This window comes from Panicum hallii, chromosome 3, assembly GCF_002211085.1.
Source record: "Panicum hallii strain FIL2 chromosome 3, PHallii_v3.1, whole genome shotgun sequence".
Lineage (NCBI taxonomy): Eukaryota > Viridiplantae > Streptophyta > Magnoliopsida > Poales > Poaceae > Panicum > Panicum hallii.
In genome coordinates this window covers 626172-644004 of record NC_038044.1, presented here as the reverse complement: position 1 = coordinate 644004, position 17833 = coordinate 626172, and the positions used below count along the sequence as shown (strand labels likewise).

The 17833-nt window shown below is 46.3% G+C and overlaps 3 protein-coding genes across 3 annotated transcripts; all 3 read left to right on the top strand.

Annotated features, from left to right (window-relative positions):
- The first annotated feature begins 3116 nt into the window (after positions 1–3116).
- Positions 3117–4120, top strand: LOC112887310. The gene is made up of 2 exons (XM_025953451.1): positions 3117–3390; positions 3527–4120. Exons 1-2 carry the CDS (start codon positions 3300–3302, stop codon positions 3835–3837), a joined length of 402 nt encoding a protein of 133 aa, XP_025809236.1. The 5' UTR covers positions 3117–3299; the 3' UTR covers positions 3838–4120.
- A 411-nt stretch (positions 4121–4531) lies between these two features.
- Positions 4532–6797, top strand: LOC112887374 (protein LURP-one-related 5-like). Its single transcript, XM_025953521.1, has 3 exons — positions 4532–4890; positions 4978–5469; positions 6066–6797. Exons 2-3 carry the CDS (start codon positions 5134–5136, stop codon positions 6486–6488), a joined length of 759 nt encoding a protein of 252 aa, XP_025809306.1. The 5' UTR covers positions 4532–4890; positions 4978–5133; the 3' UTR covers positions 6489–6797.
- A 5151-nt stretch (positions 6798–11948) lies between these two features.
- LOC112884284 (protein LURP-one-related 8-like) lies at positions 11949–14216 on the top strand. Its single transcript, XM_025949665.1, has 3 exons — positions 11949–12130; positions 12524–12869; positions 13520–14216. Exons 1-3 carry the CDS (start codon positions 11949–11951, stop codon positions 13943–13945), a joined length of 954 nt encoding a protein of 317 aa, XP_025805450.1. The 3' UTR covers positions 13946–14216.
- The last annotated feature ends 3617 nt before the right edge of the window (positions 14217–17833 follow it).

Here is a 17833-nt window from a genome sequence, read left to right as displayed (position 1 = left end):
CTGTTGCTACTGCTACACTTGAGAGGTGTTTCTCAGCTATGAAGATTGTGAAAATATATTTGCGCAATCGCATTTGTGATAAATACATAAGCAATAGCCTTATTTGCTACGTGGAGAAAGAAGAGATGCTGAAAGTTACCAACGAGGCTGTCATTCGTTGCTTCATGAAAATGCAAGGTCGTAGATTTGATGATGAAGATTAAAGGTAATGGATTGTTTTTAATTCGTAACATTCTTGCTCCTTGAAAAAATGCTATTAAATTGATTTATGAATCATCTATTTTCTCTTTTAGACTGTTGAATCATCGATGATGTTGAACACTTGAAGTCAAATTGATGCGTTTTGCCTATATTAACATTATTTTGTTCATGCTACACCAACTTATTCAATATTATTAGTGGACTTCTTCATTTTGCCAAAAAAAATTATCTCTTCTTCATTATTGCACCCCCTCCATTTTTCTCTAGCTTTGTCACTGTTGACAGCAGTTTGCATTGTTTGAACACTGCGTGTGCACCTGATGTCAGTGCAGGAGGCAACTGGCGCGGTCACCACCGGCATGCGCCTCTGACCTTGGACGGCAACGGCAACAGGATGACGAAAAGTTCTTTGACGCGGCCGGAGGTGCGAAGGTGAACCCCATACCGCGGTGGCGTGGCGGTCGCAACCGGCGGCGAAGAACATGAAAACGGCGCGGCGCAGAGGTGCGAAGGCGCGGCTCAGAGGCATGGCTTGGCCACGAGGAAGGACGACGCTTCCTTATCCTTTGGGGAGTTGGCGGTCGCCGCCCAGGGCAATGCGGGGACGGGAGGCGCCGAGCCGCCAAGGAAGGCGTCGACGAGGCCGCCAAGGACGACCGCGGAGAGTGCGTGGCGGTCGCCGCAGCGACGAACATTAAAACGGAGGGAGGCGCATGCACGAAGGTGAGGCTCAGAGGCATGGCGAGGGCACGTTCCGTCACCGTCAGTGCTTGCAGCCAATGCGCAGGCCACGAGGAAGGACACCTCCGAAGGTCGGTGATCGCCGCGTAACACGCGATGTGGGGACGAGCGGCGCTGGGAAGGGCGGCGCTGAGGAGGCGGACGACGCCGGCGTCCAGGCCGGGTGGACGGCAAATGAAGTGCCGACCGGGGATGGACGGTATTTCATTTACCGTCCAGGCTGGGGTTATTCCAACCGTTGGATCTAAAGAGTGCGGCTACGATTGGACTTGCCCAGCCATTGTGGATTTGGCCCTGGCCGCGGCTGAAGGAGCGCTCGCTCGTCGTCGTTCCGCTGCGGCCATACGCACCAAACCAAGGATTGCTCCGACATCGCCGGCTCGCCGGCGCGGCGAGCCCCAGCGGAGCCGTGCATCCAAAATCCCAGGCCCCGGTCACCAGTTAGCGGATTCTTGGCATCACGGCGACATTAAGGACCACGAGTTTTCTCTTCCATCTCCAGATATCCTTGATGAACGATGCCCTTGCCTTGAGTCGTGCTAGCTTTGTCGTCTGAAATTCCACTCCAATGACGACGCGCTTTGCGATTGCGTAAGATGGTCTGACATTGCTGCTGTTTTGGTCTCCTGCAGCTTGGCTTCCTGCTCAGGCGATGATCTGTCTCGATGACCCGACTAGTGTCTGCCGTCCACAACGCAGGTTTCTGAATTCTGACTGTAAAGGCACTATGATAATCTGCTCCATCACATGATGATCCCGGCCGGACACTAATAATCATCTGCATCTGACAGTTTTGCTGATAAAATAACCTTCAGAATGACCATAATCGCTACCGACTCGTCCTAACGCTCAACTTTCACGGAGTGGTCTGATATGATCATGCGTAATTGGAGGCTTGGAGCTGGCTTCAAAATTCAGAGCAAAAATGCTCTGCTTCTGGGTGTCATTTTCGCTCACTATAAAGTAAGTACCATAATCACATTCTGAACTCTTGTGCGTGATGTTGTGATAGTGTGCTCTGTAGTCTGAATGTACTGAAAATTTATACCAGAGCTTGGTTAAAACGTCGTAATCGATTGGCTTGGTTAAAACGTCATAATAGATCCTTATCTTCTTTTTTTTTTGTTACTTCAGTGACTAAGAAAACCTCATCACATCACCCTGGACGCTAATAATTGCCTGCCCCTGAGTATGAGTGGCAACAGCAACAAAAAAAAATCAGCATGAGGATCCGCCTAACATCTCAATAGTGATATGCAAAATAATAGCTGGTTTGAGAACCCAGATCAAAATTGCTCAGTAAAAATATCATTTCCAGTCAGTACATACATATATGCTATCATAATCACATAATAACTCTTATTAGTGCCCTCGAGCCATGGTCACCGTCGCCATCATCACTCGCATTACATAGTGTCGCGTGTGAGGTGGAGAAGAAGGCCACATGTTAATCCTTACATTAGAAAACAAAGTGCGTGTTTGCTTTATTTCCCGGGGTTGGCAGTGAAGGGGGAGCATATCTATCATCTGATCCAAAAGTTTGTTCACGGAAAACACAAAAGCAGATGGAACCGCAGCAACCGAACAAGTGTCACCATTTGAGTCATTCATGTATCTAATCTGACTCATAGGATGGCTGGAAAATAATGTTGGTAGCTGCAACAGCTAGCTAGTCGATCAGTGCTCTACTCCGAATGGCGCTTTTAATTGGTGGGCGGTCATTTCCAAAGAAAATGGCAAGAGCTTAAGAATGGATGCATGTATGCATCTTTTCTACCGCTATGTTGCCATCTCATCTCCTATTCTGAATTCTGATCAAATACTTTTTTTTTAAAAAAAAGAAAATAACTTGTGATCAAATGGTAGGTACGGTGTGCATCCAAATGAAATGGAATGATGAAGCAATTGCAGACGTCGAAAGCTTTGGTGGTTTTGGGCGTTTGATTATCGGATAGCAGCCGGCCGGGTGCCAATGCAATTGCCATTATATTATTGCTGACACGTAGCAAGGTGAATGTTCTGGTAACATAATAAAATCTTTATGGTTTGATTGATGATGTCCATGTTTTGCCTGGTGATCGAGATGCGAGCGGCGTACAAAGATCTAAGCACAGGCCAGCTTTTTGGTCCAACATTTACCAATGAGCTTATAATAAAAAAAAACTACGAGTTGATCAGCCTTTTCTCAATTTGAGTGGATTCAAACAGAAACAGGGCAAAGTCTATGGTCCATGTATATATTGCTCTCCGTATTCTGCACGTACAAGCCCAGTCATTTTCAGTCCTTGTTTTAAGCGAGACAAGGCACTGGTGTCTTCCTCCTCATTCCATTCTCACCAAACCGAAAACCAGAGACCATGGCTCATCATCTCCGTCGTGTCATCTCCCTCACCGGCTTCACCATCCTCTCCCTCTCCCTCCTCTTCATCACCTCCCTGCAAGCTCAAGGTACGTAGTATGGTAGATCAATACAATTAGCCATCTATATGTCGCTAGCCGTCCATTGATCGATGGATTCCATGCATGTTCGCTATCATCGGATCATGCTCTTGATTCAGTTTGTGATCCATCCCCTGGTGGGCAGGAGCCAGCAACTTGGGCGAGGAGAAACGACAGTCGTCGGAGGAGTACGTCGTCCCCGTGCGGAGCGTGGTGTACCGGTCGCGGTCGGTGGCGCTGCCGGCGGCGGCGACGACGGAGGCGGTGGGGTACGAGCCGTTCGAGGTATGCGAGGGGTGCCGGTGCTGCTCGACGTCGAACGCGAGCAGCTGCGTGGACACGAGCTGCTGCTACTCCATCGACTGCAACCTCCCGGGGAAGCCCTTCGGCACCTGCGCCTTCACGGCCCAAACCTGCGGATGCGGCGGCAGCAGCAACTGCACACAGCCCTCCTGATCCATCCATCCTTAGTTGCTCTCCGTGACTTCCTCATTCACTAATCTTCTCGTCTCACAGAAGTGCACAACTGAATTGCGGATCAATTCCATCGGCATCCAAATGTAACGGTTTGGTTTGATGATGCAACTGCAAACGTAGTATGCTTTGATTACTCATTTCGTGTTCTTCTTCTTTCGGTGACTCCAATCTCAATTTGGGTCTGAGATTGAGCTCTGGGATTTCCTCAATTTTTTGTGCTCTGACTAATCTGAAAAAACAATATATAGAGAGGATTAATTCAGGGATTCTATTTGCAGAAAGATGAATATGGTATGGTTGGTGTAACTAGCTACTGCAGAAAAAGTTTCTGCATTCCTTCTTTCATCAGACATTCAGATTTCTGTAGACGGCTTTCCACTATGGATTTGGTTTGTGCGCCGTTAAGTGTCAGACTCGGCGGCTGGCTGTGTCTGACTTTGACTCTGTGCAAGACAAGTATTGTACTGTCAGAGTCGGCGGCCTAACTTGTTATTTTATTAGAAAAAGGGCTCAAATCGCCACTGCTGTCAGCAAAGCTTGGATATGTATGCTATCAAGTTTAGTCGATAGATGACGCCGGAAATCAAAAGCAATTGCACCCAGACAACAATATAGCAGCGGAAACAGTTGGTTGCGGCGCGGCAGGAGCCGAACGCCACAACCATTCATGATTCTCAACCATAACCCATTAACCAGCTAATCAAATTTGCAACTTGCAGATTATACATCACGTTCCTTCATAGGAACACCAACCAAACCCACCATTAGGCTGCTTATTACCATACTAATTAGACAATGATGGGGGTACGGTCAGACGTCACAATGCGAAAGCTCGTGTGAATTGGCATTTTTTGTCGACCGATGAGATCAACCATTCAAGTCAAGAATCTGAGAAATGTTTTTATATATATCCAAATTGTTCTATGTCAGGACATGCTTTTTTCTCAAGACCAATCAAGCAAGAGATGGACGAATCAACCGGGAGTCGAGTAGTCTTGGTTGCCTGGCTAGCTAGCCATTCACGTACACCTTGTAAGTATTTAATTCCATAAGTAATTATCTTCCCATTCTTAGGAGCTTCCTTAATAATGGGCCTAGCTAAGTCTACAACCTGTATAGTACTAGGTATGGCATGGGAATCTTGGTCCTGGCTCATGCACAAACAACACAACACAGTCATAAAGGTGAGATGCCACGCAGCTACACACTCGCTCCACACAACCTACCAAAAACAAAGTTCCAACTGCGGCGAACTGGCACGTCGCTGCTTCTTCAATGACGGCGGCCTTCCCCGACCGGTCCAGCTCCAGCATCACGACCACCCGGATCCACCCCTCCGAGTCCGAGACCACGCGGCCTCTGCACCTTCCCCACCGCAGCAGCGGCGGAGATCCATCTGGCCGCGCGGCGTCGTCGGCGGCGGCGCTGCGGTACACGGTGTGGAAGAGGTCCAGCATGGGCTTCCCGGGCACCGACGGCTTCTGCGTCTACGACACCGCCGGCGCCCTTGCCTTCCGCGTCGACAACTACTCGCGCCGCCGCAAGATCTTCGTCGGCGAGCTCCTGCTCATGGATGGCCAAGGCTCGCCTCTTCTTGCCCTCAGGCCACAGGTACGGCGGGTGATCCATCCATCATCACTTGCGAATTTCATGCATCTGGAACAATAATTCTGGTTATTCAATGAGTTTGTTGATCTCTCTAACATTTTTCGTTAAAATTAATTCCTAGAATAACTCTTGCCTAATCGGGGTACTATTTTTTTTATAGTCTGATTCTCCTAGTACCACGACTGCAAAGATCTGATAGCTCACCAGGCGATTCAGACCAAATGACGACGACAATTTTTTACAGCAAATTCAGTCAGTTCACTCCTTAAGAGAAATTAATGCACCTAGCAAAATACCAAATGTTCTCGGAGCAGACAAAATGCTAGCTCTGTACTCTTCGTTAAGTTGTGTCCTGCCAGACTCGGTTGCTTTCTTGAAAGCTCATTCACTAGTCTCCAGTCTGACTAAATACAATGTGGAAGTACATTCAAAATTAAGTGTTCGCTTTCATTTCTTTCTTTGGATGCAGTTAATTTTCTCCCAGCTACAAGTGTATAACAGATGAACTCAAATATTGCATTGGTCTCTGACTGGCCAGCAAATTCACTAGGACTAGTAGCAGAAAAAGCTAACAAAGTTTTTTTTTTTGTTTTGGCCAGATCTTCAGCACGCACGACCAATGGAATTGCTATAAAGCATCAGAAGAAAGCCAAGGCGAGAGGACAAGGTCACATCAACTCTTCTCAATGAGAAAGTGCTCGGTTTTGCAAAAGGGTCATATAGCCGAAGTGTCCATGACAGGATGTAGCACGGCATTAGACCGTACCAGTCACGGTCCCAGCTTCTGTGTCGAGGGCTGCTTCAGGAGAAGAAGCTGCAAGATCCGCAACAGTGATGGCGAGGAGGTGGCAAGGATAATGAGGAAGAAGGCTGAAGCCGCGGCGAGTTCTTTGATGCTTGGTGACGACGTGTTCAGCCTCATGATCCAGCCGAATGTGGATTGCGCGATGATCATGGCTTTCATCGTTGTTCTGGATCGGATCTGCTGGAGGCCGTTCACACCCATGATCTGTTCCTCATAGCCCTTGGTGATGAAGCCCTTTCTGACTACTATATATGCATGATCACTGAAGCAAAGAGAGCACAGTGATTTACAAAAGGACGGATAGAAAATGTAGTTCGCGAAATGCAGCTGTAAATCGGCTGCAACTGACTAAGACCTAACTTGTCAAATTTATGTAGATACAACTTTTAGGAACTCATGATTTAGTTTTCTGAGAATGTAGCATCACTATGAGCAATGCAACCAGAGAGTCAACTGCGTGAGTTGTCAGTTATAACCAATCATGGTAATATCAGAGCAGTATTATGCTAGTGGTTTTCACCAAGAAGCGGCATTTGAGATGCAAAAGAGGAAGTGACCAATGCTTGTTGCATCCTGAAAGAGAAGTTTGCTGCTTCAGCTAACCAGTGGCTTAAGCTATCTTTGGTGCTGCATAGAAAGTTGAGTGTTCACATTGAAGACGAAACACAACTAGTACTCTTATTCCATCCATGCCTATTTGTCTGTTAAGATCTTCTGTAAACCTCATAAAGAGAGAAGATTCACAAGACATTTGGCACATATTTCCGAAAGAGCATAGCATATTCAGTGCATGAGAGAACTTTCTACCAAAAACATCAGAAGAATCAAGGAGGACAAAGTTCAGGGAATATTACGACTCATCACTTGTCTTGTACTCACCAACAGTCTTTTTATATTTTTTTATTAAGATAGTTTTTCCATGTTGGCTGTATTTATAACTGCATAAATCATGCAATATGTCGGCAATGAGAAGTTGTGCCCGACAAATCTTGTTTAATGGCAATGAGAATAGCACAAAATAAGTCGGCAAAAAGAGCAAAACTTGGGTCACCTGGAAAAAGGAACAAGAACTTAATAAGATAGGATATATAAAAGACTTAAAGTCGAATAGGTTCTGCATACAGCTATGCTTCTCCGTACCGACACGGCCTCCAATATTAGCTTTACAAAGCTTGGCCCAATGAGCCAAACGAAACCATAGATGCAACGTTGCATTCGTCAGGGGTGACTGAACATGAGGAGCTGCCGGCATCGTCAAGTACGTAAGACGACTCCTGGTCAGCAAGCAAATACTCATATGACCTGCTGATGTATGCATATCTGCCTGCAATTGGCTCATCTTCTCCAAAACACACATGCATATAAATGACATATCAAAGAGCTGGTTTTTCGACACCTTTTCATCATACACTAAATTTGTTTTTTTTTTCCAAACCACTTAAAAATCTACACTTGATGGCCAAATAACACTACTCAGCTGATCCATGAACCAACAAAACATGCACATTATTGAGTGATGTAAGCAGCATGCAGCAGTAATATATAAATAGTACATCCAACTTGTTGTAAGAAATTATCATCTAAATTAAATTAAATAGCAACTTGCAAATTAACACGCGCGCTTGATGCAGGCCATCCTTGGTTGGACTCATAATAAGCAAGAAGGACACCAAACCCACCATTAACTCTTACCACCAATAGATTATTATGGACGATAATGGTGAGGAACAGAGTGTGAAAATAAAGCTAGAGTGGAAGTGGGTAATCAGACAGGAATCTCACCTAATCTTGTCATCAGTTGCTGATACACTTTTGGTGTTTGTGTTGTTTCTAGGGTGATTAATCATGCACCGATTTGCTTAAGCTGCGATTATTCATGCATGTTTATTTCTTATTGACCTGACAGAATAACACACAGCGCATTACTTGGAGAACAGCATTTTACCTCTCACGGGTCTATGTCGTCTTTTCCCTCGTGCACGTTTGCAGCCAAGCACCTGCTGCATCTCATTAGTTGGCAGCAATAATGTTTATCCATTTTCTCCTGCAGTTTTAGTTAAATTGTAACAGTTAAAGAGTAATATAGTTAAATTGTAACACTTGAAGAGTAATCTTCTCTGTATTAAGGTCATCTGTTTTAGTTGCCAAAAGAGAGGGTCCCATTGCTGACCGATAACGAATCCCTTCATGAGCAAGAAGAGCAGGCAATGGAATAGGGCAATAGGCGGGCCCGTTTGTTACGGTGTGCAATTGGTCCGTCAGGTGAGCTGGTGAGGTGCATATGCTGTTGAGTTTTTTTTTCAAAAAGGGATTAAAAAAAATTAAAATTCGAAACAGGGTGCCAGTTAGGAATATTTTGAGAAATGGGCACCTTCCGCCCGCTGACGCGTGGGGCCGGGGACCTCCCGCCCACCCAGCCGGCGGGAGGTTCCCCGAGGGCCTCTTCGCAAATATCTTATTTGCGAAGAGGTCCCTGCGAGAGCATCCCGCCCAACCAAAGGGCAGGATGTTGTGCTGAGGGGCATCCCGCCCTTTGGTCGGGCGGGAGGTCCCTATATAAGCCCCAACCTGCCCCGAAAATTCCATTTTATCCAGCAAAAATCAGAAAAAAGAGAAAGAGAGGAGAGGAAGAGAGAAGAGGAAGCGACGAAGTCCTGTTCACACGTCGATTTGGATACAGCGCTGCAGTGCATGTAATCAGATTGGACACACGTATAAACGTTGTCCAAACAATGATGCTGGCCCCAGTTCTGCTGAAACTGGCCCTACAGGTGATGCTACAGATGGAAGACCTCCGGTTGCATCAAGGAGTGGGAGACGTCGCCGATCGAGTGCTAGTACGTCATCAGGCATCATTTAGTTGCAATTTTATTCGAACGTTGTTTGCTCATGTGTAATATTTGCCGCGTTGAGATTGTATCACACCTGTATGTGTATTTGTAATATTTGCCGCATTGACTGAAGACAGAATATTTGGATTCTACGTTGCAAAACGTTATCGTTTAACTATCTTCGTACGGGTTTTAGATACCGTAATCTTCTTCGTAAAATTGAATTAAAATTTTATATGCATACATAAGAGTATGCCGAATAAATCTTGTATTTGAAAAAAGTCTGAATTTCAAATAGATTGTGAAACATAAATTCTAAGAAAATATAACAAAAATCATAACAAAAATCACAACCAGAGGACCTCCCGCCCGCTGGCCGGGCGGGAGGCCTCCTGCCCACTGGTCGGGCGGGAGGCCTCCTTCAGGGACCTCTTCGCGAATAAGAAACTTTTTTTATTCACGAAGAGGCCCCTGGAAATTTTTTTCGGACCTCCCGCCCGATGGGTGGGCGGGACGTTCCTTTCCACCCGTTCAAAGGGCGGGAGGTACCCATTTTCCTAATTTCTCCCATCCGACTCTCTTTTTCGAATTTTTTTATCCCCTTTTTTAAAAAAACTCCATGCGAGGTTGCTTCGCTCCACTGCAGGCCCAATTGTTCTCTGTCGTCAGGATGCTGTTTGTTGACTGCATCTGCACGCGTAGCTATGCCTGCGCAACAAGAAACTACTAGTGTAGTAGCTAGATGCCTAGATGCCGATCCATCGCACAGCTAGCGCACTAGTTTCACCACCCTGCAGCAGCTGGCGCTCACCAGGCCAGCCACATGAAGGAAATGGAAGCTCTTATTCAGAGCCGCACGGGCAATTATACGTCATTAATTCTCCTCTAGCTAAGCTAAGACGAGAGTGCTTCAGGGAATGAGATGCTGTCTAGTTAAACTAAACCGCCTAAGATCGATGGATGCATGCACAGCATGTTGTGTCCACATATATATGTTGTGGAGCACTGGAGTGCAGTGCAGCCTACCAACATGACTGACTGGTGTTGCTGTGCTTCAGTTTTTTTTAAGATTAAGTATAAAATCCGGCCTTCTATATCCACATTGAGGATATACGTAACCAAAGGTTATCCTCAACAATGAGGAGCTCAAAAACACAAGAAGAAAAACTATAAGATAAAGAAAAAAATTAGAAGACTAAGTTTCATTCTTCCTCTTGATCCATGCGTCAATCTTGTGTTGTCGTTTTTATGCATCTTCAGTTTATTTTATCTTTCGTCTCCTTAGAAACTTGATGTCGGACTTGGAATACTTGTCTTCTATCTCTCAAACAACAGACTGCGCTTTAGGTAATGAATGTCGAGCCAAAAGACTTCCAAGGCGACGCCTTCAAGAAGGACACGACATCGAAGACGCCGTCGTCGCCCATCCGATGACCTGGAATAAAGTTTTCACTAGAAGACCATTGACCTTGCAGAAAGCATCATAACAAATACCTCAAGGGAGGGAAACAACGTCCAATGGCGCCGTTGTTGCGGACACCAACATAAATAGCCGGGTAACACTACTACAAAAATGATTTATAAGGATGTCCCGTTTATTTCCTAGGGACGGTCCAAAAGATAACTCGTTCCTACAAACGGAGCTGGGCTACTGTAGCAATTCACCCGCCCCTGGAAATGCATTTTTAGGACGCGAGTGATCCGCCCCTGCAAATAGTCCCACAAAAAAAATCATAACTTTTTTCATATGATCTCGGATGAAGTCAAATTTTATACCAAAATTATAGAGATTGACGGGACCTACAATACAATTTTGCAGTTGATAACTTTTTCATTTAAGGTCATTTAATAGTTAAAAAATTATTATAAGTTATCTAATAGCTATGACTATATGACTATACAGTATTTCATACAACTCAAATCATACTATGAGATTTCCACAATCTTAACTTTTATATATACTAAAATATACATGGCATATTTTTTATCTATAGTTCACAATAATTATAGTGCAGAAGTTTCACTTTTTTATTTATTTTACTATGCGTAAAGATTTAAATAAATTTTTGGAATAAAATAAAAAATATTTTTAAGGGCGGATGCTGGCATCATCCGCCTCTAGAAATCCTTTCACACCCTCCTTTATAAATCAATTTCAGAGTTAACATAAAAGAATAGAAATACACCTGTAGAGTCACAACTGACTGTGTAGTATAGCGGAGAGAAAGATACGCACGAGACTTGAGATATACGGTTCAAACCCTGAGTGATGCAAATCTATGCAAGTGTGCATATTTCGTAGGGACTTGTAGCTGGTTGGCTGCAATATTTTTTTTATTTAAAATATATCTTTACCCATCTCTAAAATTATTTTTTATAGTGTAAAGATTTCGTCCATTGCTCATGCACTTCCATATCATCACCACTGCAATAAATCTGTCAACCTACCTTCTCATAGCGCGAAGGGAGTATCAGGGCATTAGCCTCTCGACCCCTCCCGCCGGCACCATGGCCGCTTGAGCACGCACGGTTGACACGCGCAGCCACCCCACCGCTGACCTCGCAGAGAGCAGGCCCCCGCCGCCATCAAGCGCGCGGGGAGGGGGAGACGGAAGGAGCCCCGCCACCGCTGTAGCAGCCGCCCGGATTGGAGCGCCTGCGCCACCAGCAGGGTCCGAATCCGGGCTGGTGGGACCTAACCACCACCGGATGCTCCATACAATGCCGGCTCCGATCCGGCAAATGAAGCCTGCCCCCGCCCACGGATCTGCTATCCCGGCTAGCAGGGTCATCGGATCCAGGTAGGATGGGAACGGATTGAAGCGCAGGTGTACCCTAATGGCACCATGGCTCAAGAGCAAGATGGGATGGCTGGAGAGGAGGGGGAGAGGAAGGAAAGAGGGAAAACTTGCCCGGCGTCGCCTTCCTCGTATCTGCACGGGCTTCGGGCGGAGCTCTCCGGCGGCAAACGCGGGGTAGGGAGCGGAGAGGGCGGGGGCTGTGGGGCGGCGGCGGCAGTTCCACCCAAGTCGCCCTTGGGGCTATGCTTCAGTTGATTACAAATAATTAAAATTGTACATTTTTCTAATTCTAATTTTCCTCGGCGTCGTACGTAGGCACGCAGAAACGGCATACAGGTGGGATTCCACTCGATCAGCTCAGCTGCACACACTCGCCACTCACAAACCGTACTGCACATTCCCAGCTGATACATGCCGATCCAAAAAGTTTGTAGTTGTACATGCAGTGCGGTACGGGATGCCGAGCCGACCAGCATCAGCATGCGGTTGGATTATTTATCGGACATTTGGACAGGTCGGCCGTCGGCCTGCACTGCCCTGAATAAGAGGAGCACGCGCAGCGATCGCCGCAGCCCTTTTCTTGTTCTTGTCCATGTCCATCTCCATCCACCTGCCTGCAGGCTGCAGCAACCCAACCAAAGCAGACGATCGACGACGCACCACCCGGTGCCTCCGCGATCCAGCCCCAGCAACATCGCCACCGGCAAGAGGGTACACCCTTCCGACGCCGACGCCATTCACCACAGCTGCCCCGACGCCGCGGATGATGATCCAAAGCCGGCGCTCTACACGGTGTGGAAGAGGTCCAGCATGGGCTTCCAGGGCACCGATGGCTTCTCCGTCTACGACGCCGCCGGCGCCCTCGCCTTCCGCCTCGACAACTACTCAAGGCGCCGCAAGCTCTTCGCCGGCGAGATCCTGCTCATGGACGGCCAAGGGGCTCCCCTTCCGGCACTCCGCCCACAGGTCATTAATCTGTTGCATAGTAATTTGCATTTATTTGCGCGTTATAAGTGATAGTTCAAATCGACATTATTGTAGATTAATACTAACTACTCCAGTTCATCTTTGCCAATTCCCATAAGCAACGCATATCCTTTCTTGTTAGGTGCAGTGGACAAAGATATCTACTGTTGTTGTTTTCTTTATATCGTGCAATGCGATCAGAAACTTCAATCTGCAGCACCCATTATAGTACTACTCAAAAAGCGATTCCCCAAATGTGAATAACAACTCATTTCCCTTGTACTCGTAAAATAAATTCAACTGCCTGCAAGATCATACACATACTGCAAGAAAGCCTGTAAACCCTGTACTGCAAAAACACAACTGCTATCGTCCAAATGCTTGCACACAAAATGCTTTGTTTTCTCTCGTATGGCTTTCGCCTTTCGCCCATAGTTTTCCTCTTCACGCTTTGTAATACATGTCACAGGCTTACAGCTGTAATTTGCAATAAAGATACGACAATAGCAGCAAGATAAAATAAACATACCGCAGCATCAGTAGTATCTCCGCTGGTTAGTTTTTCTCTGCCCGGCAGTTTTGACAAAGCAGAACAGCTTTTCAACTACCAAATATTATGACACTAACAATGCCCCCTCTTGCTGCGCCAGATTCTCAGCATGCGCGATCAGTGGAACTGTTACAGAGCATCAGAAGAAGCCGGTGACAAGAGCTCCTCCAGGCGGCAACACCTCTTCTCCATGAGGAAATGCTCACTTGTAAAAAGCAATGACGAAGCAGAGGTGCACATATCAGGATGCACCACCTTATCAGATCATGACTCCCGAGCTCCTAGCTTCAGGGTGCAGGGTAGCTTCTGGAGGAGAAGCTGCAAGATCCTTAAAGGCAACGGGGAGGAGGTGGCTGGGATAACCAGGAAGAAGGCCGGAGCTGTGTCGGAGACGGTCCCACTTGGCGAAGATGTCTTCAGCCTTACCATCATGCCAAATGTCGATCGCTCAATGATCATGGCTTTTGTTGTCATTTTGGACCGTATCTGCCAGAAGCCATACAAACTTTTAATGTGTTCTTCGTAGTTCATCCCTTCAAGCTTCCAGGTGCTGAAGCCCTATTTGAACCCATGAAACTTGAAGCTGAAAGTGATGGACACTAAAATTCAAGAAGGGCGGTCTAATGAGGTGCTGAGGCAGTGAGTTCAGATAGGTAGAGACTGAACGTGCTAATTGAAGCTGTGGACTGACTGAAGCCAACATGTAACATATCCTAACATTTTTGAAGCAAAAGACGGAAATTTAGATTTCAACTGGAGTCCTGCATTGCAACGCATGCTGGATTCCTGTGATGTAAATTCTAGAGAAAGTTCGTTAGTGTTCTTTAACACTCAGAACGAAGATGCTACCACAATTTGCAAAGAATAATAGAAAGCTAAAGGGGAAAAAAGGGAATGACAGAAACAGGCAGCTGTATCCCATGTCCTGCTTGCTACTTGCAATGTTTTTTACTCTCTCATGTGCTTCCAAGAATCAACTGGGTACCAACTCTGGTAAGAGCTGCTACTCATTGTTCCTGTAGGGGGCTACTGTCTTGAAAATTTCTAATGGTTTACACCTAGATGCATGCAACTTGTGTAATTAGTAAGGACAGTGCAAAAGACAAAGTGATGCATTGTTTGCATTGTGTTGAATCCTAAAAGAGGAATCAGAAAAAAAAAGAATAGATTTAAGATCTGATCGGCGACATCAGCTATATCTGGTAGAACAGAGCAGTTGAGTGTGTACATACTCAAATACAAATGCTCGGTCGAGTAGCCGAATGCTCATGCATGTTACATTGCATCTCTGAAGATCAGCAATCCTCCATCAAGAAAGAATTAGTAAGTAGACATCACACATGTTCTGCAAAGAGAGCATATGAATTGTGACAGTGCCATTTCCATTGATACAACAGGTAGCACAGTCCATTTGATTGTACGAGGTGGATAGTGGCAGTGCGTCGCAGAGGTCACCATGACGAAAGAGAATCTCTAGAACTTCTAAAATTTAGACCTATCACATCAAAAAGAATCTTGCTATTTAAAAATATTAAATAAAATCTGTTTATAAAATTTTTTGCACAGCTGGGTGCTAATTCGCGAGATAAATTTAATGAGCCTAATTAATCCATAATTTGCTACAGTGATGCTACAGTAAGCATCCGCTAATTATGGACTAATATACCTCATTAGATTCGTCTCGCGAATTAGCACTGGGATTCTGTAATTAGTTTTATAATTAAACTTTATTTAATACTTCTAAATGATAAGATTTTTTTTAATGTGACCCCTCTAAACTTTAGACCCCCGAAAACGAACACACCCACAGTCGCATCAGGGAGATGTCTGGAGTTCAAGGTACGGATGGATACCTGGTGGTGATTGAATGCGCGGCCGGCTGATGCGGCGCGACGACGAGTGGAGAGACCGCGAGCCGGGGGATGGACGATTAGAGGGACATGGAGGCTTGATCCGTCTCGTGGGCCCCCGGACGAGCGCGACTCTGCTTCCTCCCGGACTGCGGCAGCCGGCAGCCTGCGGCGGCGGCGGCGGGGCGCAATGGTAAAGCTAGGACCTTGGGCAGCCTGTGCGTGGCGAGCCCTGAGGGACTGATGTGCGCGTCAATTTGACGGACGAAGGGCAATAAATGAAGCTCGGCGGCGGGGATAGAGGAAGACGCCGGCAACCGCGCGACCTCGCCGGGGCCGATGTTTGCCGGGCGGAATATTTTTCAAAAGCACCCCTGGTTCGGATCGCGACTATTAATCGCGATCCGAGTATTTGCATAAGTACCCCTAACTATTTTCATATAACCCCCTATTTTGGATCGCGACTATTAATCGCGATCCGAATATTTTCAGAAAACCCCTGGTTTCGGGCCCCGGTTCGTCTTCCACTCTCCCTCGTTGGCTCCTCCGGCCCTTTGGCTTACGGCGGCAGCCGCCTCCACCTTCCCATCCGGGGGCGGAAGCGCAAGCCCCCACCCCACTAGTGGCTCCGCTCAGGATCTCCATTCCTCCGCAGATTTTCTAGGGAAAGAGGACACGCAAGTCCCGAGCATCGGCCAAGCCATGGGTAAGGCGAGGAGCTCTGTTAGCTGAGCCGCGTGCTGACTCTGGAGGCTAACGAGGAAGGGAGCTGGCGGGCTGCTTCCATGAGCCAAACTATCCCGCAGGCGCAGTCGCTGGAGAGGCCAAACAGCTTGGTGAATCGGTTCTTGGTTCGCACAGTCGCATCTTGGCGGGTTGTCTTCCATGGCCAGCACCGGCGGGTTAGCTTTCGAGGTAGCGCTTGCTGATGCAGAAATCGACTGCTCACCGGCTCATGACTGCATGCCGAAACAGGAACGGTGAGCCAAATCCACAGTCCATGCAAGCGTTGTTGGACATTCTTAGATATGGGAACTGTGATCTGAGGTATGTAATTGCGTTTGGCACTTGGCAGTATAGAACATTACAGTACTTGCACTGTAAGGGGAGGAATACAAATCATACTTGATTGCTCTCCATGTTTGTTGCACTGCATCTGTGAACATCCAAGATACTGCATCAAGAAAGCAGTAGAGGCCATATATATCAGGCATGGACTGCGAAAGAAAGAAAGAAAGAAAGATAGAGTATATCATGTTCAGGGCACTGAGGAAATGCTCACTTCAAAAAAGCACTGATGAAGCAGAAATACATGGTTTGTCAAGATTTACCACCTCTTCAGATCATGATGCCCATGTTCCTAGCTTCAGGGTACAAGGCAGCTTCTGGAGGATAAACTGCAAGATCTAGAAAGGCAATGACGAGAAGGTGACTTGGATAACCAGAAAGAAGGCTGGAGTAGCATTGGACGGTGAAGATGTCTTCAGAATTACTGTCATGCCAAAATGCCGATTGTGCAATGATCATGGCTTTCGTTGTCATTATGGACCTGCCAGAAGCCATACAACCTTAGATGTGTTCTTTTAGTTCTTGCCCTCCAGGTGCTTAAGCCCGATTTAAACCCGTAAAACTTGATGCCACAAGTGATGAACACTGAACTTAAAAAAGGGCAATGAGGTGCTGAGGCAGCGAGTTCAAACATGTAGGACTGTACTTGCTAATTCAAGCTGTCAACTGCTAAAGCCTACTTGTAATATGACTAACATTTTTAGAAGCAACATATGGGAATTTCAGAATTTAACTGGAACCTTCAATGCAGTGCAATGTAAAATTCAGAAGACAGAGACCCCACAATTTTCCCAGGAAAAACAGATAAGGAATGGCACAAATAGGAGGTTGTATCGCTTAATCAAATTGCAACCGACCTATTATCCTAGTCGCAACTTTGCTATGGTTGTTACTCTCTCATGTGCTTCCACGAATCAACTGGCTACTAGCTTTGGCATAAGCTGCTACCCATTGTTCTTGTAGGGCAGTATCAGTGTAATTTTGTAGCAGTTTACACCTAGATGCAACTTGTGGAATAAGTAGTATGTATGACAAGGAGTGAAGGACAATGAAAAAGACGACGAAAAGTGTGCTGAATCCTGAAGGAGGAACCTGAAAAATAATAGATTCAAGATCTAATCAGCGACCTCAGCTATGATTGGCACTTGGCAGTATAGAGCAGTTGGGTATTCACACCAAAGGTGAAGAAAAATGAATGCTCACTTGATTGTTCTCTCTGCTTGTTGCCCTGCATCTCTGAAGATTTGCAATTCACCATCATGGAAGGTAGGTAATATCAACATGAGAATGTAGTGCAAAAAGAGCATACCATGTTCAGCACGCTGAGAAGCATTTTTCGTCGGTACAATAAGTAACACACTCGAATTCATTCTACGAGGTGAACAATGTCAGTGCGGTGCAGAGCTCACTAAAACGCACGACACAATTGCATCAAGGAGATGTCTGAGGATCTGAGCAAAGTTGAGACTACGGATGGATACCCGAAGGTAGAATGC

Bases quoted from the DNA above. Each gene is read 5' to 3' on its own strand.
- LOC112887310 (XM_025953451.1), top strand. From the start codon at position 3,300: ATGGCTCATCATCTCCGTCGTGTCATCTCCCTCACCGGCTTCACCATC. The intron at 3,391-3,526 runs GTACGTAGTATG...CCTGGTGGGCAG, and splicing joins CACCTCCCTGCAAGCTCAAG to GAGCCAGCAACTTGGGCGAG.
- LOC112887374 (XM_025953521.1), top strand. From the start codon at position 5,134: ATGACGGCGGCCTTCCCCGACCGGTCCAGCTCCAGCATCACGACCACC. The intron at 5,470-6,065 runs GTACGGCGGGTG...TGTTTTGGCCAG, and splicing joins TTCTTGCCCTCAGGCCACAG to ATCTTCAGCACGCACGACCA.
- LOC112884284 (XM_025949665.1), top strand. From the start codon at position 11,949: ATGGCTCAAGAGCAAGATGGGATGGCTGGAGAGGAGGGGGAGAGGAAG. The intron at 12,131-12,523 runs GTCGCCCTTGGG...ACCTGCCTGCAG, and splicing joins GCGGCGGCAGTTCCACCCAA to GCTGCAGCAACCCAACCAAA. The intron at 12,870-13,519 runs GTCATTAATCTG...TTGCTGCGCCAG, and splicing joins TTCCGGCACTCCGCCCACAG to ATTCTCAGCATGCGCGATCA.